The sequence below is a fragment of the Tachypleus tridentatus genome, chromosome 4 (genome assembly GCF_004210375.1).
Source record: "Tachypleus tridentatus isolate NWPU-2018 chromosome 4, ASM421037v1, whole genome shotgun sequence".
NCBI classification, from domain to species: Eukaryota; Metazoa; Arthropoda; class Merostomata; order Xiphosura; family Limulidae; genus Tachypleus; species Tachypleus tridentatus.
The window spans coordinates 67,959,023-67,975,895 of NC_134828.1; the positions used below are offsets into that span (position 1 = coordinate 67,959,023).

The 16,873-nt window shown below is 33.4% G+C and overlaps 1 protein-coding gene across 1 annotated transcript in view; it reads right to left on the reverse strand.

The window, feature by feature from the left end:
• Positions 1-8,672: 8,672 nt before the first annotated feature.
• The window catches only part of LOC143249368 (tyrosine-protein kinase transmembrane receptor Ror2-like), a 68,562-nt gene continuing 60,361 nt past the window's right edge, over positions 8,673-16,873 (reverse strand). Inside the window, exons 8-9 of the mRNA XM_076499108.1 lie at positions 11,775-11,928; positions 8,673-11,557 (exon numbers count right to left, since the gene is read on the reverse strand). Coding sequence (XP_076355223.1) covers positions 10,368-11,557; positions 11,775-11,928 — 1,344 coding nt within the window. The 3' untranslated portion in view covers positions 8,673-10,367. The remainder of the gene's footprint in view (positions 11,558-11,774; positions 11,929-16,873) is intronic.

The window sequence follows — 16,873 nt, forward strand, 5'->3', positions numbered from 1 at the left end:
AAGGAGAGCATGTTTGGTGCTACGGGGAGTGGAACCCGCGAACCTCAGATTACGAGTCGAACGTCTTAATCCACCTGGCCATGCCGGGCACGATAATTTGTTGTCACAAAGTTCAGTGGTCGATAGCGAATGTGAACTTGGACTAATATACTTCCTCTTACTTGTGCTTATTGTTGTTGTTTGTTATTAAGCACGAAGCTACATAAAAGGCTATTTGTGCTTTGTCCACCGTGGCTATCCAAACCCAGTTTCTGGCAGTTTAAGTCTGCAGCCATAACACCGTGCCACTGGGGGCTATTACATATTATCACTAGTGAAGGTTAACCATAAGAGTGGTGCTTTATAAACAAAATAAAAACACCTATCTTTAGACAACAAAAAAAGACAACCAGCTTACAAATGACAACATTCATCTTTGTTTGAAAATTTTGTAATTACTTTAACAAAATATCAGGATAATTTGTTGATACTCAGAGAAGAAATATTATGTTGTTAATGCACTAAAATCAATACAAAAACACTCTTAATAAACATTATTGTTACATTTAATCAAAACGAACAGTACATCTGACTAGGAATGAAAATAACTTGTTTTACAATAGATATGGTAGTACTTCACTCAGAACAAGTTGAAACCTTCTCAAAGTATAGGCAGATCAAAATAATTTCAAATATATACCAAATTATTTAAATATAATCTAAGTTTTATAAAGTTCATAACGTCAAGGAAAGATATAACGTATTATACTTGGGTTCTTCAAATGTAAGTTTAAAGATTACATTTTAATATCCACACATTACTTACTAACTTAAAAGTTTACATTGAAAATTTTCGACTTCATGTCACAAAATAAGCTCTTTACAAAACTAGTGCAGGTTAAGCCTTTAGTTATATATAACATGTTCTGGCTGTTCGAATTTTGTAGATTTGTGATGTTCAATTAATTATGAAGATTTCTTCGTCTTCATTTATACAGTACTAAAAAGTTTGGCTTAATGTTCAACATGTGTTGTTTAATTGGGTCAAGTATTATCATTATTGAAGATTATATTTTCACACTATGCATATGTGATTGTCATTGAGTGTTGTCCCAACAGAATTTATTTTATTCATGCAGTAGACTGTTAAATTATTAAAATAAGCATTCATTTATAAATATCATGTTTTGAGATTTGGAATTTGCTATAATCATGATGATTTTAGCTTATTATATGTATTAGTATTTTTTACGTAAGTTTGTAACTCAGTGCCTTTTGCGTTTTTAAGACTTAAGAAGCTATCTTATTATTATTTATTTTTGTGCAAATTAGTTATTTGTTGTTGTTGTTTTCTTTCATTTTCTCGCATATTCTTCCCTAGCTTTGAATTGGTAAACTATAAGAGCGACCGCTAACTTTTGGACTACTCTTGCCTGTCCGAATAGTAGGATTTGACGATCTATCTGACACCACCCTACGGTCCTATAGTGGTGATTGCGTTCCTGTGGAAATGGGAAGCCACTATGCACAAACCTTTGAATTCACAGTACGAGGTCGCTAACCACTACGGCTGTCTTGTAAAAATAAAAAGACAACCTAACTAAGTTTATATGAAAAGCAATGGAAACCAGAGATTCGTGTGGTCTTGCTGAGGTTGTATATCGTGTGCTGAGTGTAAATTAGTTGCCTACTACGAGCGTGTAGCAAAAGTAGTATTACTAATGGTTATTTAACTTCATGTAATGATTAATTTAAAATGATGTTGTAAAACGGCCCCGTTACATAGAAGTCTCTGTTACATGTACATGTTACATCAAGAAAAAAAAAGGTGCACATTTCTAAATGGAGTTACACCAGCTACCTAAAATTTCGTCACATTGCATTGGACGAGACATTTATCGCAATTCTGGCCACTAAGTTGATCAACACTTTTTGACATCAGTATTAATAGATATTTACCCTGTGATGTAGTGGATATTTTGAAATAATGATATTCTATTTATAATCATTAGATTATTGTCAGTCTTGTGAAAACTTCCCAAACATCAAATTTTCTGACCCAACAATTCCTACTTGTAATAACACAATAATCATGAGAAAATTTTGGTTTGAAAGTTAAGTGCCAGCGGATGCAGTAAAACAAACGAAGGACTGTTGGTGCCTTATTATACAGCACACATACGTTACTTAAAGAAGGTGAGTGTTGAGCAGCAAACTTCAGCAACAAACCTAAACAGAAGTATAAGAAAACAATCTTCATTTTGTTCTAAGCTAAATTATAGTGTCAATAGATACACATATAAATATATGGTAACATATAACTTCAGATTGATGTTATAGTTACCACACATCCCAATCACATTTCTAACATCCATTTTTGATAAAAGTGACAAAAACTCGAGAAGGCATTTTAGCTAAATCACAACGTTTTTTTTAACTTTACTACCTTGATGCTACAAATACAGTCATAATACACCTGTTAAATACTCGGCTAATTACAATCACAAACTATCAGCAAATGATCAAAGGTATTCGAACATTAAGCTTACGTATTCACCAAAAGCTTACACTTCATGGATATAGTTACATATACTACTTTGCATATTTATATGTAATTTTAATTTATGATGTATTCTCCAGACAGTTTGGTGCTGTACATATTAAATATTCAAAGATGTAATTGTAAATATTTTTTTTTAATTCTGTAATAAAATTACTGTCAATACAACTGTTACATACGGCCTGTTAACATGAAGTTCGAAACCCATTAAGAGAGTATATCACAATGATACAATATTTAAGTGATAAATCCTTGGTACAACAAGTTCAGTTACTAGAGATACAGTTTTAGTTATAAACAATTGAATGGGCCTGTTTTATTTTTTACTGGAGGTTCGCGATTGAATGAGCTTATAATTCTCATTATATAAAGTTTGAGAAAATGTAGCACGTATGAAGTATAATAAGACATTGCCACACTTTCTCTAAACTTAAAAACTAAAATTATGCTACATAGAACATTTTATTTTAGTATATTTTCTTTTAAGTTTCACGTCCTTAACTATAAACAATACTTAGCTGTAGAAACTTCAGTACTTGTGAGTTAATACGACGTTTGTTAATCAGCGATTGTTTTTTTTTGTCCATTAACATCGGTAAACATTTAGGTTTTAAGTATTATGTGTTTGTTTGTTTTTTGTTTTTTGAATTTCGCACAAAGCTACTCGAGGGCTATCTGTACTAGCCGTCCCTAATTTAGCAGTGTAAGACTAGAGGGAAGGCAGCAAGTCATCACCACCCACCGCCAACTCTTGGGCTACTCTTTTACCAACGAATAGTGAGATTGACCGTCACGTTATAACGCCCCCACGGCTGAAAGGGCGAGCATGTTTGGCGCGACGTGGATTCAAACCCGCGACCCTCAGTTTACAAGTCGCACGCCTTAACACGCTTGGCCATGCCGGGCCAGTATTATGTGTAACGGTCTGGTCCGTAGAATAGCGATTAAGGTTTAACTCTTTCAGTGTTAGGCTTCATTTATTCGTGTAGTTATAAAATCAGCTAATATACCTAGCTAAGCGTCTCTGAGTACTGATTATTTACATTGAATTGGAGTATGGATGGAACTCATAACTTTTGTCTCAGGCGTTGATGGTAGGTTCGACCATGCTTGATATATAAACATTTTGTTGGTTTGTTGTTTTGAATTAAGTACAAAGCTACACAATGGGCTATTTGTGCTCTGCCAACCACAGGTATCGAAATCTTAGTTTTAGCGTTGTAAGTCCGCAAACATATGACTGTGCCACTTGGGGGACTTGCTGATTTGACTCTTAGGTTCAATCATGTTTGAAATAAATAACATTTTGTTGGTTTGACTTTTGAGCTTAGTTTATTTACTCTATTATAAATAAAGCTACTAAATCTTGTAGTCTGTAGAAAAGCTACAAACAGAGAAAGTACTAGTTTTATCAGGCTAAAGGTGCAACAGCGCTAATGTTCTTACTAGATTTGGTCCGTCGCTATTTGTCTGATATGAAGATGTTGTGTCGACATGTTCTGCTAGTAGCTGTTGTGCACTGACACGAGTTAGGAAAGATGCAAGTTTGTAACGGCCAATAATGTCAGGTTACGAGAAAAATGATATTCTATATTATTGGTTTTGTGTGTTTGTGAATTTGTTTGCCATTCTATAAACTTCTCCCGGAGGATTACCAAGGAGATCTTCAAGTTGGTGTTAGGAGTCGGTAAACCCATATTTGACGTCGGTTTTATATTCCAGACATCATCCTCAAGATCCAAGGTTACAAGATTCTAAACCATGTTCATACCTTCACTCACATGTCAGGAAGGCTGTACTTGGCATACTTGCTCAAGTATCATGGGAGAGTGTTCTAATGGTTTATTTCGGGTATGGGCTTCTTGGGGTAGCTGTTGTCCCTTTATAAACGAAAACGTGCCCAAAAGGTCACCCAAAGAAAATAGAGGTCTAGGAATAGGGCTTAAGGGTTGTAGAATTCAAATCTAAAGTTAGAATTTGTGTGTCTTGGACCTCTTTGGGTTCCGGGATGTCATATTAGAAACAGTGCTTATACTTCCATTTACAAAATGTGAAACTAAATGTAGCACATGGGCTAAGGAACCATAGTTTGTTTGATTTATGATAAATAATATCGATACATTTGGTGATGGTTACATATAAGGAATTTATTCTTTATTCATATCACAACTTAATTTAGTGGTTGGGCTATAATAATTTAGTAAAATATAAATAAAATTATTTTAATCTATATTTAATGTGACTTTTATATCTGACCAGCCTAGACAGTGTTAAATATGAACGAAATGCAATAACGTTTTAATAACTTTTACAATTAAAGTAATCTAAATTAGTACTAGATACCTTATACATAACAAAAATAAATAAATACTGTAGACATTATTTATTCAAACTGGAAACCCATATTTCGGGCTCGATGCTTTTATCTAGAATTTCATTTGATAGAGTCAAAATAGAGATTTGTAGTTTGAGTAAATAATGTTTACAATAACTCTACCCATATTTCCTTACTTTGTTAATGATTTCTATTTGCAGATTTTTAAATTCACAATTTTCTATTTATCATGTTTGCTGTTTTTTTTAATGCTCAATTATAGGCAAATGATTATTTGATATGGTAATTAACGTTATACATTGTAATGATAAGGTTCATGATGATTTATTGTAACTATTGACTATTTGATCTCATTAGTTTGAGACGTGAAATGTTAAGCTGCTGCTGGAGATCGTTGTGGAGATTTGTTTGAAGAGATAGAGAAAATTTATGGGGTCTGTGTAACTACATTATCTATATATATTGCAAAGCATTGGGCAAACATATGCTTAAACTGAGACAATTCCGACTTATCGTGAAAAACATTTGCTAGTAGAAAAGCAGCCTTTCAAATAAACACATATATAGCTAAAAAAATCGCTTTAAACAAACCTTCGTGTCTTTCGAAGTAATTGTCATAGGAATGGTTGTAATAAAATTTAATAATATGTGTATTAAGTTTCTACTCCTTCACTTCGTACACAAAGGAGGGGTTGTCTCCTTAAATACACCAATAGTATAGTGTACAAATCGCTGAGTATCTACAAGTTACAGTCATCTAACGTTCATCTATTATTGGCTGGTAATTCCTGTTTTACTGTGTGCTTAAATGTTATAAAGGAACAACAGATATCTGTTAGAAAACTAACCTCAAGGAGCAATGTTAACATTGATTTCAGTAGAAATTTGATGTTTTCTTTAGTTTATGTAAAAAATAAAAGAAACAAATCGATTTTTCAGTACCCCTAGTCAGTTCACAGTACATTATTTAGTGTTCTACAAAAGGTTTGGGTACAACATACAAAGCTATTTTTGATTTAGGCTAGTAAGCGAATAAGAATTATAAACGTGCCATTTTAAGCGAATTTTCTTTTCCTTGTAAGTCGAGCATGCGTACTCGATTTGTACATTTTATGTGTACAAAGCTTTACAAGTGAACAGTAAAGGATGTGAAATGTTGTTAAAACTGTATCTTTACTGTTTGTTGTGTGTTTTAAACGAACGTTTTATTAGGGTTTTGTTCAATTCCTAGCGATCCATATCGTGGTTCATGGTAATTGTGTTTGCATCTAATTCCATTTTTGTTGAAATATAGAGCAATACATAAATAAACGTCATTTTACTTTTATAACAACTATAAAAATGTAACTTTTGTTTAACATATTTTACTATAAAATTTCCTAAGAAGAAAGTTAAACATTTAGGACCTTGAAATATATTAGCAATGACACTTACGATTTTAGCCTTAGTTTAGGTGATATTGGGGAAATGCTTATCAGTAACCAAATGCATGATATTGGTTCGTTACTTGCAGGAAGTTCATACTTTAAAATCAATGAGAGTTCAAGACTCAGATTCCATTTTTAAAAATGATGAATTGTGTGTTTGCTCTGAACGTGAAATATCTTTTTGAAGTTTGTTTGTTTTTGAAATTCGCGCAAAGCTACTCGAGGGCTATCTGCGCTAGCCGTCCCTTATTTAGCAGTGTAAGACTAGAGGGAAGACAGCTAGTCATTATAACTCACCGCCAACTCTTGGGCTACTCTTTTACCGACGAATAGTGAGATTGACCGTCACATTATAATGCCTCCATGGCTCAAAGGGCGAGCATGTTTGGCGCAAAGGGGATGCGAAACCGCGACCCTCAGATTACGAGTCGCACGCCTTTATCCACCTGGCCATACCAGGCCGTCTTTTTTAAATAATTAGTTTGATCATAATGATGTCATCCTTTCTATTGTGTTAAAAAATAAAATATTTTGCAGTACACTCTGATTTCCATAAATACTTTCGAAAATAATTCAATTTTTGTTTACCTCTTGTAACCACAAAAGGAAGCTGAGATAATAACATTAATGGAGATTTAGGTTTTACCTGTAAATCATTTGAGTTAATTAATCATGAAGTAAAACTAAGCCAAAGCAAATTATTTGCAGCTTAATAATTGATTAACTGTAAATGTTGACAATTTTTCATTAGACCATTGTCAGTACCTCTGTAGCTAGGCTACGTGTATATATCGATGTCTAACTATCTTTATAAGATTTAATTATATGCCCAAACTAACGCATTGTCCGTTATATATATATATATAACGATTTTATAAGTTATATATATATAACTGCTTTAAACTCTTGGCTTAGTATATAGATATATATACTAATATCCTTTTCGGTACAAAAAAAGGAATAATTTGAACCCAAGGCGAAAGAGTTTTGGGAAATAACCTTTTCTACGCTTCTCTAGAAAAGTCACTTACTTATATGAAAATTGGATGAAATAGTAAAAAATGAAGGAAAACTCGTGTTCTTGGATTTTTGACAAATTTACATTCATTTCATCCAAATAAACTGGTTAAAAATGGCCTCTTCATTTATCTGCCTACTTTCAAATATAACAAAGATCACGCTGAATAATTTTTGAATTCGATCAGAGCAAGAGAGGAAGGGAATAAAAATCCACCAGGTGTACAATTTTAAGGCTATTCAGAAGTACAGTTAAAGCTATGCACAAGAAACTCTTACTTCATAATGTAATAAAAATTAATTCTGGATTGTTTGATATCAGGTATTTCAGAGATGTTAAAAACGACTGTGAAAGATAAATCTCCTTTTTCTGATCTTGTTATCGACGATGAAGCTCTAAGAAGAAGACAAGTATTGAGTAGATAGAACAAAATAATGATGACTACAGTGCTAGTTGTTTCAAATACTGATCAGTTAATATTTGAGTATGTTACTAGCATAATAAGTTATACTTCTGTATTTCTTTTTATGGCCCAGCATGGCCAGGAGGTTAAAGCACTCGTCTCGTAGTCTGAGGGGCGCGGTTTCGAATCCCCTTCACACCAAATATGCTCGCCCTTTTAGCCGTGAGGGATTTATAAAGTTACGGCCAATCCCATTATTCGTTGGTAAAAGAGTAGCTCAAGAGTTGACGGTGGGTGGTGATGGCTAGCTGATAAATTAGGAACGGCTAGCGCAGATATTTCTCGTGCAGATTTGCGCGAAATTCAAAACAAACAATTTCTTATTATAAATGTTAAAAGGGAATTACGATATTCTCAAAGCATTACCACTGAGTTTACATCAAATTGCCAATTTCTAGCTAGAACAAACAATGGTATCCTTAATATTCCATGCAAAGAAGTTATTAAAATTTGCACGCAACCTGATACGCAATCTCTATAACTGGTATTGGCGAATGGTAGCCTACCAAATAGTAATGGATTTGGATTAAAACTGAAATAAATATTTTTGTCATTATTGAACATAAAAAACTTTTCAATAATTTTTGCTTAGCACATACCATAAAATGACTTTGGAACAAATTATTCTATGACACTGACATAATCACTTGTTCAAAATATTTGAAAATTAAATTTTACCACATGAGAAATAAGATTTTGTAGAAATGCAAGAAAACAACAGCAAACGAAACAAACAAAAGGTATACCAGAAATTCACCAAAATATTTTTTTGTCATTGGCAACTTAATAAAGTCTGGTAACTTTCCACGAAGTATCTAGGATATTTTTTATGTATATACATGTTTCCATAATACATGCATTTTTTTTATAGATAATGTAAAGTTCATGTAAGTTTAACACTGAAATTTTATTTTTAAATTTTAAAAAATAAGTTCAATATGACATGTGTCCCGAAATGAAAACATGTTTAACACTGAACAGGTAAAGCTTTATATTATATGAAACGAGTGTTTTGAATTATGAGCGTTTACATTTGTCTCAGAAGAATTTATTTTGTGATTTTCTTTGTCAATCTAAATTTTGGACATACCTTTTCAGAATTTACAACATCTTATTTGTACGTTATTTAATTTTGTACTAATTAAATAACATGAAATGATTTTGCCTTTTGTGATAAATAAAATGGTTTACACCGACAAAGTTCTGTCATTTCTTAATACTAGCCTAGTTTCATACTTTTGAGTTAAATAATATAAATCAAACTCAGTCATACTTTACTAGTTTACTGAAATGTTAACATTCGATGACCAGCCATCTTAGTCATCTTTTTACTAGTTTACTGAAATTTTAATATTCAGAGACCACTCATTGTTTGCCAAATCCATTAATATATTTAGAAGTTGGTTATTCTAAAATAGTTATGTGCTGGTTTTATAATATATTCTATAGTAATATTTTATTACAAAATATTACTTTCATACTGGTGGTGTAACATTTCGTTTTAGGAACACGTTTTCTACTGAATCTGGAAATTCCTGTCCCATTTGTAAACCATAGCTTGTTAACTCCACTATAAATAAAACTGACACTAAAATATCACAAAATATTTAAAAACGTTTATCATCTCGTACTATTTTCATAGCTTAGGTACTATGATAAATTTAATTTTCTACATACTATTGAAGTCTTCATTATATATTTGTTTATTGATAAAGAAAAATAGACATTGAAAATTCTGCAGCTATAACTTGTTACTTTCTTTCTACTTTACAGTCATTAACTTTTACCAGTGTAAGGACGCACAACAGGCGCCGTAGAATGATTTAACTCCAACTTGGCTATAGGTACTTTGCGCCTTTTAGTAAAGTATAAAGTACTACTAGGCTACAATATAAAATTCATATAACACGCAATTGTTACAAAGACTTGTGTCTAATGGTTTCACTAAAGCTAAACATCAAGGGATCACGAACTTACATCGAAATTTAAAAAAAAATTATGAAGCGAGTCTATAATGAATTACACTTGTATCACCACGTTTCAGTACTTTACAACTATTAGGAACAAGTCTACGTTTTAATTTTTTTAAAGCGACAGTACAAATAAAGCTCACTAAATTATTAAGACTTACAGAGTAAGACCGTGTTATGGATAAGATGTTTCTGCACATATTACACTTAAACACCTGATATTTTAGTTACCCACTTTGATCAAGTGTAGAAAATAAAATAATCATGCTTTAAAAGAGTTTCCTTGTCTTAAGACGTAACTGCCTCTGGATAAAATGACCGAATATTGAAAGTAAAAATGGTATGCAACTTTAGGACAAGGCTGGTGTTCCTGTTCAGGTCTGTTCACAATATCATACCATAATATAATGAACCTTTGTATCCAATACAGAACAGTTGGTTTGTTTTACTACGATGTTGAATAGTAGACTCCTAATGTATAGTTGAATAAACACGATCACATCATTGTTAGTTTATATATAAATATTAACCGAAGTGTTAAACGTTTACCTAACTTTACTATCAATGTGAGCAATAAATTATGAGAAAACTTGGAAATGTAAACTTTCTTTGTCTTTAAACGTGAGCCTTTGGAACTGTATCTTGGTATCTGGACAAATCATCATGGATGGCTGTCAGTGATTTATAAATGAACTTGAAAGACGGCCTGTTGCTTGGCTTTTTGGTCCAACAATTCTTCATTAGATTGTAGACAGATGGAGGAGTGTTGTCTGGACAAGACAAAATATTACCATCCTGAACGTACTTGACCACTTCCTCGTGGGTCAAACCATAATAAGGCTGAAGGGCGAAAGAGAAAATCTCCCACAACACCACCCCAAAAGCCCAGACGTCAGATTCTACCGTGAATTTATTGTAAAGAATAGACTCTATAGGCATCCACCGGATTGGAATAGCATCGTGCTCGTTACCCTTGTAGTAATTAGTGGTGTAAATTTTCTGTGACAGTCCAAAGTCTGAAATTTTTACAACCATTTCATCACTGACTAGACAATTCCTGGTAGCCAAATCTCGGTGCACGAATTTCCGGTCAGATAAGTAGATCATTCCTGCAGCAATCTGTTTTGCAAGACTTACAAGGTCGAGATGACAAAGTCTAACATCACTAAACATGTCACCATTTGGAGTCCGAACAATGTAGTTACTTGGGGCACAAGATCTGAGAAATTCATTCAAGTCACCTTTTCCCATGAATTCAAACAGCAAGCACATTGGCTTACCAATGGCACAGACACCCAGTAGCTTGACAATATTGGGATGGTCAAAGTCAGCCAATAGGCATGCTTCTCGTTCAAAATCTGTTTGAAGATCTTCTGCAGCTTCCTCCTTAAGCATTTTGACAGCAATCATGGTAAATTCTTTCCCCTTAACCAGCCCTGGAGCCTTGGCCTGAAAGACTCGCCCAAAGGCTCCTTGCCCAATGTCTCGGATGTAAATGATGTCGTTACGAGGGTATTCTAATCTCTCCAATTTCGGATTCAACTGTACGTTTGTTTTGTGATAAGATATGTTGGATGGAAGTTTGTCCAAATCAATCTCAACGTCAGCTGTAGGTGTGGCATTGTAGCCTTTATGGAACTTGCGCAGTCGCCGAAAACAAAGGATTATGACCAAGATAACGGCTAAACCTGCAATACTGACGGAGCACACAATGAGAATAAAGGAAGGAGAAAATACAGGTTCATCTGGAGGTTTAAACGTTCCCAGTAGTTCATGCTGGATTTCATCTTCCAGTGTGGCATTTTCTGAGTGGTATAAAGAAAATAAAACATAACACATTCCATTCCATTACAGCAACTGATTAATTAGGCATTACATTTCAATCAGGAAAAAAAATGTACTTAAAACAGACAAGAAATATTGAGTTATGTGGAAGGGAAGAGTATGCTACTTGAATATTAACATCTAATGGGATTTCAGTTACTAAAATAACCTACTAATGATCAAACTATTTCTACATACCACACTTAGGAACATCACAATGTTGCCACCGAACCATTGGGTCCGTTGTGTAGCACCACGGCCTGGGTTCTTCGCCACCAGCATTTCGACAGAAATTTTCCGAGTTCAGAACCTCCGGAAAAACCATGGGAGGGCGATGATGTTTATGGGGTTCCTGTACAAAGTACATGTGAAGATTAATACATCTGAAGTTGGCAGAATTCATAGACTGGACCAAAGAACATAGAAATTTTAGTGCTCTGCGTACAATCTTCAGCTTTGAAACATATATAAAATATATATAAATGGCCTCACTAATATTTGCTACAAAGTCCAGATGATGGATATTTTATTCCTACAATTATCATCAACTTTGAGGCGTACATTAACATCACAAAAAGTTTGACACTCATACAGAGTAAAAATTTCTAAAGCAGCCTTATTAATGAACTATGCCAGGCTTTAAAATACAGAAAAAATCTCATGTAAACATTTTGTATACGGTGGTAAAAACAAAGAATGTAGTACAAAAAATAAATATACTATTAAAACAGTGTATAAACTTTACTTACAGATACATCACTGTTGAATTTGGCTTATAGGTACATCACCGTTGAATTTGACTTCTCTGAAGGCGTTTAGGGGTTATATATTTGCTCTACCAGCATTGTACTTTGAGAGATTACCGACTTATAAGTCGTATAATCACACAAGCATTGATAAAAGAAAGGTTAACAATTAAATACAGAAATAATCGAAAAATGAAGATATATACCAACATCAGAAACCCCAACCTACCCTTTGAGATTCGAAAGTCGTTCCAGCAGAGAAAATAAAAACAGAGCATCAGTACACTGGCTATCTTAAACTAAAATATATATACATATAAGATACGTACGTATTTTAAACATATTTAAACTCTGATGTTTTGAACATCATGAAATACACCTGCTGACCGTTTTATTAAGACTTTCCATTATACGTAGAACGCTCAATTTTGTGGAATATGCAGAGATGTAACAATAATAATATTATGCTTAGTCTAAAAGATAATGGGTAAGAGCAAGGATCTCTCCAACTTTAAAAGGAGTGTGATAATAGCTGTTCGTTGAACTGGAATGTCTTTGCCAAAATACTAGTTATTCCTAATCAAAGCAAGCCAACTGCATAAATGATTAATAATGTACACTGGTATAACTAAAAGTATGTGATGTTATAAAACAAACCACATTAAAAAATTAACACATATAATTATTAGAAAACATTGATTCATGATTTGGGCTTTTACTGCTCGAATACATGTGGTATCAGAGGCTCTCAACATCGGTGTATGAAGGAGGTACATTTGCTAGTAACAAAAGCTGTAGTTATTAAGTGTGAACGATTGATCTAAGTTTCTTCAACAGTGGTAAGGCAGATAACAACAAGTTTGAAAATCCCTTATCTCAGATGCAATCAAGCTAGTGCACTCATACTTCCTGAAACGGACTCTAAGAGTAATTTCAGTCATTTTTTTATTAACACAGTTACCGGATCACAGTCTGATTGTGATTAACTTGATCGTTGCACACGCCACTACAGTTCTCTGCCAATATCTATAAAAAATAATATTTGCCGGCATTTTGGAAAGTCTATTTACGATACGACGCTCTAGGGTGGTATTGAGGAAAAGCTAATTCGAACTAAGTATTATGTTGTGGATATGTAACACCGAAACTGAGTAGTCGTTGTATATTTAAACAAAATATCCAAAAAGCAAACCAAGAGCGAAGTGGAAGTGAAATATTCCCAATTTTACTGTATTTATTAAAATATACCTTTTTCACTGGATTATGATGAAACAGTTGTTGCTTCTTTGAAAACTAATTACTATTTAACTTGTATTTTAGGGTAAAAATTAGCATATGTTTAAAGTTAGTTCTGCAAAAGTCGAAAACGTTACACTTTAAGGCGGGCCTTTTTAGTTTTTCTCTTATATCAGTTTTATAATGCTCTTTACGATCATTGGTAACTGATGTACTAATATGTAAAACTTTCAAACTCTTGTAAAATTAACCATCGACGTAACAATATTTTATAATTACCTTACGTTTTGTTGTTATGATTCCATCAAAATCTTCCTTACTAAATATTTAGTTCTAAATATGCAAGTGCAAATTTAATGCTGTTATATGTTATGGTACATAAAAAAGGTAATTACCGCAAACGTTTGAATGCTAAATGTACACTAAGATACATGTAAGAGTTATAAGTTTTTAAGCTTTATAAAGAGCTCTACGTCATATTGAATATTGTTTGTAAGTACGTGGTGTCTCGCTACAAGAGGTGCAATAAATCACATATAAAACCTTTCCCTGTAATTTAGTTTGCACGTAAAATTTAAAAGCAACAATGTGTGTGTGTGTTTTTCGTATAGCAAAGCCACAAAGGGCTATCTGCTCAGCCCACCGAGGGGAATCGAACCGCTGATTTTAGCGTTGTAAATCCGGAGACATACCGCTGTACTAGCGGGGGGGGATAAAGGCAACAAATAAGAGAGAAATTGGGTAACTAAAATTATATTTAAATTTAATAAAGAAAAAAAGATAAACATAAAGTGACACACAAAGAAATAATAGAATTAAAAGTAATACTTTAGAAATAATATAAAATAATTTTAACTACACTTCAAATTTGCATGTCGAAGCAAGATTTAAAAGCAAAGCAAAACAAAACATTGAGCTCCGATTCATGGACTGGACGACACACTGCATTTTGTTAAATGCGACAAAATGTGAGTTCGCACACTAACTGGAGCTATAAACGTTGAAATAAAAAAGAAATCTAACACTGAATTAGAATGGCGTCTCTAGACGTCTGAATAAAAGTGGATTGCGAGATTCTGTTATTAAACCTTACATTTGTAATAGGTTAATGCTATACATGCAGATGCTAACTTTAGTACTTTCCATTCTCTATTTTCTCCATTGTACGAAAGATAAGAGCTACAGATGTCAATGCCAGAATATAAGGGGTTCTCTAAAGTTACTATCAGAGTGTACAAAGAAATGTGAACAACGTTATATTCAAGGTTGTATTTATCTAATGCCCCCTAAGGCGACAGTCGTAAAGATAGAGAGTTAAGGACTGTGTTGTATCATCAATATCCCAAAGGCCTGTAAACACGTACAGAAACAATTTCAGTGCTCGTAAGAAGTAATCAACAAAAACTAATGCCAAAAAGCAAAAGCTAAAGTAACTATACTTTCCTTACGTCATAGAAAAAAAAATTCATTTACATGCATAACGAGTGATACATTTTCAGTTTCTTAGCAGTCACAAAAATAATCACAAAGTTTCGGAGCTTTCAGAAAAAAACAAATTATTTCATTCGTTGAGCCTAAAACATACTTTACGTTTTCACTCTAAATGTTAACTTTTTATTGTTTATATTCAGTTGTATGAAAGTTTTAAAATATATTTGTAATATGATTCATTGTAATGTTTTAATAGGCCTAATTTAGAGTAAACAAAAATTATTTCTATAACTGTCATACGTGTGAGTCTTATATGCTATGTTGTATCATAGGTTATCATTTTATCAAAAAGATTCCTGGCTTAGAGCTACTGCTATCTTGTAGTGACGACTAGCTGCCTTCCCTCTAGTCTTACACTGCTAAGCTAGGGATGGCTAACGCAGATAGCCCTCATGTAGCTTTGCGCGAAATTCAAAACCAAATCTATTAACAGAGGGGAGACAAATTCTGGATTTTTAGCGTTGTAACTCTGCAAACCTAACAGTAATTGAAATTCAAAAACAAACAATAAAATGTGTTTCTAATCAAGTTACTTGGCTAAAGTTTTGCCGCAAGAGTAAGAAAAAACTGAAAAAATCAGTATATAGTCGTTAGTAATTGAAATGCAAATTGGAAGCAATGCTTAAAAACTCTGATAAAACAAAAAAATGCAAAAAAATGAAAGTATTAGGTCTCATAGGAAATTCATATGCCATTTTATTTATGTAATCAAATTTCAGCCGGGAACACTTATTTTGTTTTCTGTAGAAAGAACATACTTAGTCTTTCATTTACCAAAGTTAGAACTCCACTCACTGGCTAATGTACCTTAGGCGATGAGACCCAGTTATCTAGTTACCTTTATTCAAATCTTGGTACCTCTTTCAACAAAATATTTTGTATTTCTGCTCAAGTTCAAAAACTGGTAGAGAGAACACATTGATCTTCCGCAAGACTTTAAATCACCTGATATCCGCTTAAAGGATTAGGTTAACGAACAAAAACTAGCGGAGCACGTTCTCACGAGATTTTCTAATAATGGAACCCGCTTCGTTGCATTCAATTTCGTGATAAGAAATATGTGAAGTAGATAAAAAAGCAGCCATCGTTTTCATAGAGAGGTTTATTTTTTATTTATGAGTTCATAGTTTTGCGTAACTAGCTTTCAGGTGAATGTTTTGAAAGGTATAAGATTTATTAAACTATTTTGTTTTAACCCTTAAAGTGTTTAAAAGTACAACACTTTCCCAAGAACGCTTATGCTTAACTCCAAAAAATTGAAGATCGCTTCAAAAGTACATTTATTTCTGAACTTATACGAAAAGCCATGTTTTTGGGAGTGTAAGCGTGAAATGTAATTATGTATGTATACTCAACTTCTGAAACAAACCAGATCCAACTGGAAATTGTCTTGAAATCGACTAATCAGATAAAATAGTTTCCATGTTAAACATTCTGTATAAATAGTTGTTTCTTTTTTGAACTTCGCGCAAAGCTATACGAAAGCTATCTGAATTAGCCGTCCCTAATTTAGCAGTGTAAGGCTAGAGGGAAGGCAGCTAGTTATCACCACCCACTGCCAACTCTTGGGATACTCCTTTACCAACGAATAGTTGGATTGACCGTCACATTATAACGCTATCACGGCTGTAAAGGCGAGCAAGTTTGGTATGACGGGGATTAAAACCCGCACCCCTCAGATTACGGGTTGAACGATTTAACCCACCTGGCAATGTCGGGCCTCTGTATAAATACCAGATTCCTTCTTTATAGAGAATGTTTTCCATGTTAAACATTCTGTATAAATACCAGATTCCTTCTTCATACAGTTCTTAGGGCGCTGTA